This window comes from Salvia miltiorrhiza, chromosome 7 (genome assembly GCF_028751815.1).
Source record: "Salvia miltiorrhiza cultivar Shanhuang (shh) chromosome 7, IMPLAD_Smil_shh, whole genome shotgun sequence".
Lineage (NCBI taxonomy): Eukaryota > Viridiplantae > Streptophyta > Magnoliopsida > Lamiales > Lamiaceae > Salvia > Salvia miltiorrhiza.
This window is the reverse complement of record NC_080393.1, coordinates 20,894,535-20,905,030: the sequence shown is the minus strand read 5'-3', so window position 1 is coordinate 20,905,030 and position 10,496 is coordinate 20,894,535. Positions and strand designations below refer to the sequence as shown.

The following is a 10,496-nucleotide window of genomic DNA, read 5'->3' as shown; positions in this document are numbered from 1 at the left end:
ATAGTTTTCCACATGTTTTTATAACTGCAATAGATCTTACTAAACTTGGTTAAAGTAAATAAAATTAATGATCGTTAGATATATTTTAAATAAATAAGTAATTTAATTTAAATTGGTCATATAAAATAAAGAAAATGATAGTAAGATATGTATTAAATAAATAAGTTCTTCAATTTAATTTGATCATGTATATAATTTGAAATAATCCTCATTTTCACATTAAACTCATAACCTAAATAAAAAGCTTAATTTTCATTCATATTTTAGCTTTTCATCATTCTCACATTAATATTCTATTGAACTTAATCACTAAAGATCTAGATAAAGAAATACATAAATTATGTATTTCAAGCACATAGTTTTTCATATTTTTTATATATAATTGCAATATTTTTCCACATTAAATTGAATTTGGCTATATAAAATAAATAAAATGATACTTGAATATATTTTAAATAAATAGGTTATTCAATTTAATTTGGTCATATGAAATAAAGAAAATGATTCTAAGATATATATTAAATAAATAAGTTCTTCAAATTAATTTGAAATAAATCCTCATTTCCAAATAATCTCATAATAATCTAGATAAAACACTTAATCTTCATTCATGATTTTTCTTATGTTATTTATATTTTATTAATTCTATAATTCAATATTTTGCTGTACGATACTTTAGCAAATGTAAAATTTATATTAAAACATATTTATAAAAATAAAATGATGTAATTTGAATCTCATATTGATTTTTATGATATTTTTTATTAAATTTTAGAAAATATAAATCTATATAAAAACAAATTTGTAAAATAAAATGAAGAAATTTAAATCTCACCATTGATTTTTATGATAGTTTTTGAGTTAATAACTTAGACAGAAGTATATATTTTATGCAATTTTAATTAAAGAATTTTTTAATCCTAATTTTTTTTATAAAGTTTTACAAATTAAATTATTGAATCATGTGAATATTAAGATGATGAATTAATAAATTTGATTTTTCTTATGTTATTTATATTTTATTGATTTTATAATTCAATATTTAGTTTTACGATATTTTAGCAAACATACAATCTATGCAAAATAGATTTAATAAAAAAAATTATGTTATTTGAATTTTTATGACACTTTTTCAGTTCATAACCTAAATAAAAGTATATATTGTATGCAATTTTTATATAGCTATAGAAAAGATGATTATCAAAATTCACTTTGATCTTTCAAACTCTACGAGATAATGTTAAAAAGTCAGAGATGGTCTATCAAGCTTCATACGGGATGTACTCAATTGGCTCTAAACAAAATGATGCTCATAAGTTATAAATGGCTTGCCAAACTCCAAAGGAGATGATGCTTATAACTAAATTCTGATCCTTTAAGCTTCAAACAAAATAATGTTTAGCATTCATTTGTGGTCTTTCAAGCTCCAAATGAGTGATGATTAGAACTCAACTTCGATCTATCAAACTATGCATGGACGAGATGATGCTTACAAGTCAATTATAGTTCAAACTTTATACGAAATGATGTTCATAAGTCAGTTATGGTCTTACGAGTATTTTGGCTCTAAATAATATGATGGACACAAATTATATGTGGCTTGTCATGTTCCAAATAAAATGATGTTCATAACTTAATTATGACTTTTGAAACTTTAAATGAGATAATTCTTAGCACTCAGCTCAAGTCTTTCAAGCTCCAAATCAGTGATGCTTAGAACTCAGCTGTGGTCTATCAAACTATAGACGAGATAATGCTCACAAATCAATTATGGTCTTTCAAGCTCCACACGAGATGATGCTCACAAGTCAGTTATGGTCTTTCAAGCTCCACACGAGATGATTCTCACAACTTTGTTATGGTCTTACGAGCTCCAAATGAGATGATGCTTACAAGTCAAGTTTTATCTTTTCAAGTTGCAGATGAAATGATACTCATAAGTCAAATCTCATATAACAAGCTTCAGATAAGATAATGATTAAAGTTCGACGTACAAAAGTCAAATGTGATATTTCAAGCTATAGACAAGATGATGCTCAAAAGTCTTGTAAGGTTCGAATGAGATGATGTTCATATATAAAATGTGATCTTAAATTTTGTCCATCAATTTATAAAAATTACACTCTTATAAAATTAGTAAATCTTTCCTATATACGATTAACAAAAAATACGATGTGTCAATCCTTCATTATATTCTATGTCAAATAAAGCTAAATCTCTTTCTTATTACTTTTCTAAAATCTCCAACCTCACATCAACTTTTTATGAAAATTTCATATAAAAATGCAATCTATTTTAACTTTCAACAAAAAACTAACATATAAGAGTGCGTTTACTTTTGATGGATGAATTTATCCATGGAAAAAGATGGATAAAAAAATTTATGTCTTTAAATGTCTCCTTTATTCTCCCACATTTTACACAAAAGATCAGTTCACTATTTTTCTTTCCTTATTTTCACTTCAAGGATGGATAATATTATCCTTTCATTTTTGGTGTGATAATGTTATCCATCTTTGAAGTGAAAATAAGAAAGAAAAAATGATGCGCGTATCTTTAATGTAAAACGTGAGAAAAGAAATGAGATATTTAAAGACATAAATTTTTGTTATCCATTCTTTTTCATTGATAAATTTATTCATCAAAGTAAACGTATTCTAACAAGCAAAAATGCTTGAACTGTACCAGTAATTTATTTTGGTTAAATAAAATTAAAATTTAAAAATAATTTATATAAAGATCATTTCATATGCTATAATAAAAAAATAATACACAATAATAATTATAATATAAAGTGGTTTCCCGTCGAATTTCGACGGATTACACACTAATTTTCCTATAAAATCGACATCATATGAACACTAAAAATCATAGAAAAGTGAGTGTTGTCATATCCTCATCCTTTCCTACATCAGAGAACAAATTCCGTTGTTCGGGACGTGGTGACACTTAAGATTAGCATCAGTGGCAATAACGTTGTTAATAGCTTCTATTTTATGGAAATATTTGTGAATTAAGGTTGAATAACTTCTAATTTCATGAAAATTGACTATATTTTATTATAAAAATTGCAATACTCCTTAAGTGATTAATTATAAACTGTTGAGAAGTACTCATATTAGAAAGTTGGCAGGCCCTGTTCAAAGCACTTGCAAATGTTTGGGATGTCCCGGCTCCACACAAAGCAAGAGTGACAGCTTGGAGATGCCTGAGAAATAGGCTTGCTACTTGCGACAACCTTGTCAAGAGGCAGCTGGAACTCAATGTGGAAGAGACGAGGTGTAATGCGTGCATCTCGAGTGAGGAGACGGCGGATCATCTGTTCTTACTGTGCCCGAAAGTTTCAATGGTGTGGGACTCTATCTTGAGCTGGATGGGAGTTTCAACAGTTCGCCCGAGAGACATCGTCCAACATTTCACTTCGTTTTGTCATCTCGGACGAGGCAAGAAATGTTTGGAGATCCTCAAAGCTTTATGGACAGGTATTATTTGGCTTTTGTGGAAAAAAAGGAATGAGAGTAGGTTCGATGGAAAATCTTGGGATGTTAAAAGAACGGTGTTGGAGGTGAAAGGCAGGCTGTGGAGCTGGATAAAAACCTTTAATATTTCTGGTGTTGACGTTAGCTTTGATGTTTGGTGCTTTGGAGATTTTCTGCTTTCTTCTTGTATTAAATTCTAGCCGTTGAGTGATTAATATTATCTCTTTCTTTTCTGATAAAAAAAAAAAGTTGGCAGGCAGGTAGGTTAGGGCGAAAAAGCGAAAAACGGAAAAATGGGTAGAAAATTGGAGTGTTTAGGAATAATAGTGCCAATCTTTTCAATTAAATATCAATTGTACCCTTGCATTATCAAACAACTTTTTAATATTGGGATACAAGATGTCTAGTTGAGCTTTAAAAAAAGTTCTGAAACATCCCATGAAACATCCCATTTAACTTAAAATACTACCCTATTCTCAAAAAAAAAAAAAAACTTAAAATACTACCCTTTTCCATCTTAAGAAATAATTATTGATGACACACTCATATCTTCACCAACTTGCAGATTTTGTCCCCTTCATTTTTTTTATTTCCCTTTTCAATATATTATCAAAAATTGGAAGTTGGAACAACCCGTCGACCACAAACGTCTCGTTAGTAAGAGATCATATAGGGTAAAAGTATTTGTGTTAATAGAATATATTATATATTATGTATGTACAGTATTAATTTGTGATACTTATTAGGCTAGAAAAATAATTTATACAATGAAGTATCAAAATGTACATATATTATATATGGACTAAGGAAGTTTCTTTTTAATTCATGAGAGCCACTAGCACACTGAGTAAACTCACATTCATGTGGAATAATTTATTAACCATATAAGATGAATAAATTAAACTTAAAAAATCAGATGTGATATATCTACAGAAATACTAGAAAGAATATTTTTTCTCGGAAAATTCAAGAAAATGCGAACCTTCTCTGTTTTCAAAATTATTGCTTAAATTTAAAAAATTGTAGTTTTATATAGGGGTTATTGCCATAAAATACATCAAGTTTGTTAATTTTCTAGTTTATATCATGACCTTTTTTTTTGCCAAAAAATACATGAATTTATGATTGACTCTTAAATATCCCATAAGTTGTAATTTCGTCCAAACTAATCTGAGGTGGCTGCCGGAATTGCCAACGTGGCTGCCGGAATTGCCAAATCATACATACACACACTTTTCTCTCTCTCTCTCTCTCTCTCTCTCTCTCTCTCTCTCTCTCTCTCTCTCTCACACACACACACACACACACACACACACAACACACGCACACACGCGCAGCCCCTCCCCCTTCTTTCTTCTCCGGCGACGGTAGCGTCGCCGCCGCCGCCGCCCTCTCATCCCTTAACCATCCCCTGTCTCTCTCTCTCTCTCTCACCGTCTCTCTCTCTCTCTCTCTCTCTCTCTCTCTCACACACACACACACACACACACACAAACAAACATACGCACACACCCACTGCACCACACACACACACATGTGCCCCCTTCTTCCTTCTCCGGCGACGGTAGCGCCGCTGCCGCCCTCTCATCCCTTAACCATCCCCTCTTTCTCTCTCTCTCTCACCATCTCCCCCACCAGCAATTTCTTCAAAAACTCAACAAAACCCACCAATTTCACCATGCTCAATTATAGATCTGCAAATTGGAAAACTTTGGGTGAAGGCGGCAGAGATCGAGAGGGGAAGTGGTGGCAGCGGGGTTGGGGAAAGGGGAAGGCTCCGCCCGTCGGCGGGGGTGGGCGAATCCAGTCTAGTCTCGCCGTGAATTGAAGGAGAAATGGCGTTTGGATGGCGACGCCGGGCAGGAGAAGATGGTGACGGGCGGCTAAGATCACGCGGCGCGGTAGCGACTGGGCGCGGTGAGGAGCGTGACAGAGGGTGGTGAGAAATGAGGGAAGGGAGATAGGTCGAAGGGGGAAGAGAGAGGAGGCAGGGCCGTCGGCTCCGCCGACGACACTGTCGTCCGGTGACGGCGGCAGGAGGAGGACAGAGGGAGAGAGAAGGTGGGGAGTGAGGGGCAGCTTCTATGTGAGGGGATTGGGGTTGGGGGCGGGGGCGGCGGGGGGGGGAGGAAGAAAGGGGACGGTGTGGGTGGGTGGGTGGGTGGGTGGGGGGAGTGGCAACTGGCAACACATCATCATTCTCAAATAAATTAAATGCCACGTCACTGCCACATAAGCCACGTAAATGACACATAAGTTTCGATTTCGCCGGAGATACTCGCCGTGGAATTTTTACCAACAAATCATAAATTTATGTATTTTTTGGCCAAAAAAAAAGGTCATGATATAAACTAGAAAATTAACAAACTTGATGTATTTTATGGCAATAACCCCTTTTATATACTCCTTCCGTCCACCAAAAGTATATTTTTTGTGGGCATAGATTTTAATAAAATGAGTAGAGAATTTTATATAATGAAGAAATGGTCTTACCATTGTATAAAATGAACGAGATGAAGATTGAATTAAGAGTGATTTTTTTAAAAAATAATAAATATTTGTAAAGATAAAAGATAATGAAAAAATGTAGGATTATATTGTAAGAAAGGTGTAATATTTTTTATGGTGGACATAAAAAATAGCAAAATTATCAATAAAGAGAGATTACTCTACAGTCTATCCACATGAATTATTAATTATTAACAAGCATTGCTTAAATCACACGATTAAATTTTTCTTAAATAATCACACCATCAGACTGATTCCATATTTAACAAAATACCTCAAAAAAGCAATAGGCAACAAAAATACTCCATTAGATATATGAGAAAAAAAATTATGAAATAAATTAAAAGAAAACGATAATAGACTCTCTCTACAAATTTTCATCTACAAGCTCTTTGTCAAATCGTGTGCTAAATTAATATCTTAAAATATGAACCCTAAAAGAGACCTGACAAAAATAAAAAATAAAATTAAATATACAAAAAGAGAAGGAGGGTTTCAAATTTGAGAAACCCAAATGGAAGCAAATAAGTGAAGGTCAAGTATCATGGGCATGAATGGAATTCTCTCGATCACTGGGGTCGATCTCAAATTTATCCATCGAAGCCTTTCTACTGCTCCTCGCCCTCAAAAGTCCATAAAAATTCTTGATATCCTTCATCGGGTGGATCCCATTTTGCCCATCCTTAACGGGCTCCTGATCCAACTCGTCTTGTGTCCGACCCGACCCGGATCCGCTCAATCTCTTCCCGACCCGAGACGCCAGATTCCCCTGCAGCGCGGTGATGACGGTTTTCAGCGCCCGGCTGGGCGAGCCCCGGTTCGATATCATGATCTCACCGATCTCGGCCTGGCTCAGCGTCGCTCCGGTTTGGAAAATCTCCTCTACTTGAGGGAATAATTTGTGCTCTTTTAAACCCAGATGACTGTTGGCCAGATTTTTGAACGCCGTGAAATCGCAGAGGGGGAAGTTGATGTGGACGTCGATTCTCCCGGGGCGTAGGATCGACGCGCCGACGTTTTCCTTGCTGTTCATGGTGAAGACCATGACTCTCTCCTCGCCGCAGCAGGAGAATATTCCGTCCATGAAGTTGAGGACTCCGGACAAGCTCAGTGCCGTCGATTTATCCTCTAAATGACGGTCGAGATCCTCGATCACGAGCAACGACTTCTTCGTCGTTTGGAGGAGGAGGTACTTCAAATCGGCGTCGTTTCGCACCTTGTGCAGATTGATCTCGTAGACGTCGTAGCTCAGAAACTTCGCCATCGCAGCTATGAATGTGGATTTTCCGGTCCCCGCCGGCCCGTACAGCAGGTAGCTTCGCTTCCAAACGCGGCCTAATCGATGGTAATACTGCCTGGATTTCAAAAAATTCTCTAAATCCGATTTGATTTTCGTTTTCAGATCCGCATCCATCACCATGGTCTCCATCGTCGCCGGATGCGTGAACGAAGTCGATCTCCACCGTCCATTTCTCTCCGTTCCGTCGTCTACGTTGACGAACAACCGCACCTCCTTCAGCTTCTGCTCAATCTCATCAAACGTCTGATGAATGTGCTGCAAATACTGCACCAAAACCCTCCGCTTATCGTTCTTCCTAATCTTCAGTACCAGCGACTTGTCGCCGTCTCTCTCGCCGTTTTCGCTCCTCCAAAAAACTCTGGCGCCGAGGAACTTGTCCGTAACGATTTGATTCTCGTCCAGAACCAGATGGATTTCAGTTGGCTTCGTGCCGGCGAAGAGGTTCGCGAAATCTGAATCTTCGACGGACGGCAGAGAATTAAGATACGTGCTAACCTTCCGGTATAATTGATTCTCCTGCATGTTTTCGTTGAATTTCGGCACCTTGTAGAACTGGTAGACATAGCACTTCTCCTGCAGTAAACGCCATACTTTCTTCAACGAATGGATTAAACTTGTTCTTGACAAGAATTTCGAAACCACACCCACAAAAACGATAGAGAAAACAACTACACCGAGATTCACGAATGTAAACATGGCCGATTTAGTGGCGTAAACGAGAAGAGATTGAGAGTAGCTGAACAAAAAAAATGATTCAAGTGATGAGAGTTGGAGATGCGAAGGAATCGGAGGAGGTAGGAATCAACATTAAAGGTGGATGAATGATGATGAAGATGCCTGGGTGGGGAATATTAATATATTTTGTTGGTTTAGGGGGAAAAAAACTAAATTAGTCGTAGAGTTTGAAAGAAGAATGTTGAACAAGTCTATTTAAGTGCGTTTGTTGATTTTGGGTATGAATATATTGAGAAATCAATATTTATAGTCACTACACGCCTTCTCCTTAATTAGTCAAATTATTTTAGGTGAAATAAAGTCTGCGTGTGTGTGTTTGTGTGAATTATCTGACGCTCATTTAGCTGTGTTTGTCTGACTGGATTTATTGTGTGCTTGACATGAGATGTAGATACATAATTTTTGTATAATACTCATTTATTTAGATATTTCTAACTAATCCAACTATTTTCTCTTTTACTTTTTTTTTTTCTAAAGAATGTTGTTTTTTCGAAATTAAGATTTTTTTTCCCCTTCTGAATAGATAAGTTAATTGGTGGTAAAGATGATATTTCTAAGATCAAAGATCTCAAATTCAAATTATACTAACATATCACATATAGCTTTTCAATTGCGTTTTACCTTTCACGATATAATTAAATTAAAAATAAAAATTATGAGTACCTCCTAGTTTACTCCAAGATAGTAAAAAGTTAGTGTCGGTCATGTTCATTATATTAGCACTTCCTTTTTTAGGGGATTAGTCGCGACTTGCGACGCAAACTATTGTTACAAAAGAAGAAAGAAACATGTGTTTATGTGTACTAATAGGGATCAGCTCATAATTGTTACTATTGTGTTAATCAATTATATGATATGTTATAAGAGTCTGCTAAACACACATAATATGTGTACACATAATGCCCTTGAAAATTTATTACCTAATTTAAATTATTTTTATTACTAAATTACCCTTAATTTATATTGGAAATTTTCTAAAGATTTTTTTTCCTTTTATTACTGCAACACAATTTTGGAAACAAAATATTGATATGCATGGCCACTAATCAAGATGTCACTTTGTTTTAGAAATGATGTTAAACGGTTTTATTAATTCTTTTATTTAAAATACAAATATTTTCATTAATCATTATCCTATCTACTAATATTTGTTTTAAACAATAAAAGTCATGGATAAGATAATACTACGATTTATTTTTAAAAAATATCCTTTAAACAATGTCACAATATTCTTCCAATATTTAATTGTACAAACTATATAATCTATATAATATATATAAAAGAAGAGTTTTTTTTCCTCCAATTTTTCTCCCATTTATTTGAATCTATTTTTATCTCTATTTTTTATATAATTTAATTCTTTTATAAAGATCATCAAATTTGGTTAATGAAGAAGATGCATCTTAAATTTAAGTTTGTGACAAATTATTTAATAAGATATAAAAAATCATCAAAATGAATTTAAAATGAATAAATTATGAAAATTTTAATAAATTTTATTTTCTCTCTTCTTACAACTTTTTATTTATGTTTGTGTACGAAAATATTTATTTATTTATTATGATGTATAATAATAATAATAATAATAATAATAATAATAATAATAATAATAATTATTATTAGGCAGTGGGGGTGTTTGCGGCGACGGCATATAACCGGCCGTGTAGCTACCCTTGCTGCTTACTTGTGGTTTACGTCTCTTCGATTTGTGCGTTTGAGGATGGTTAGTTTTTGGCGACAGCTTCTCACCGGCCGAAACTTTTGCCTCTAGTTTGTTAATCCTTCGTGGAGTTTAGTTGGGTTGAGCCGACTTCCTTTGGCTTGGTTTTTCGGCGGTAGGGTGCTTACGGCGACGGCGTATAACCGGCCGGGTAGCTACCCTTTCTGCTTTCTTGTGGTTTACATTTCTTCATGGGGTTTGGTTGGGTTGTGGGTTGTGGGGGTGCTTACGGCGACGGCGTATAACCGGCCGTGTAGCTTCCCTTCTTTTGGTTTGGGCTCGTTTGAGGTTGGTAGACTTTTGGCGACGGTGTCTCACCGGCCTTTTTGCCTTCCGAGCTGTTTGGGTTTTTGTTTTCGTAGGGTGAGAGCCGGGATTGTTTGGGGACGATGGTTAGGCCGGAGTTCCGGAAACTTTCTCTTCCGCTCTTTCCTTCTTTCTTTTTCGTCTTGTAGACGAGTACTCTTTTTTCTTTTTACGGTTTTTCCCTTTGGGTTTTCCGTAAGAAGGTTTTAATGAGGCTCGGCCCTTAGTCTGCTTTTCTTGTGCTTTCAAGGGTTTTTTTTTAGGTTTTTTCTTTTCTTTTTATATAAAATCGCAGTTTAATTAATTAATAATAATAATAATAATAATAATAATAATAATAATAATAATAATAATAATAATAATAATAATAATAATAATAATAATAATAATAATAATAATGTACGTGTAATGTTAATTTTCATTATATGAATTATTTTATTTATTTTAA

At 34.5% G+C, this 10,496-nt stretch overlaps 1 protein-coding gene across 1 annotated transcript; it reads right to left on the bottom strand.

The window, feature by feature from the left end:
* Nucleotides 1–6,276: 6,276 nt before the first annotated feature.
* Nucleotides 6,277–8,305, bottom strand: LOC130993351 (AAA-ATPase At2g46620-like). The gene has a single exon (XM_057918208.1). It carries the CDS (start codon nt 7,981–7,983, stop codon nt 6,523–6,525), a length of 1,461 nt encoding a protein of 486 aa, XP_057774191.1. The 5' UTR covers nt 7,984–8,305; the 3' UTR covers nt 6,277–6,522.
* Between the last annotated feature and the right edge of the window lie 2,191 nt (nt 8,306–10,496).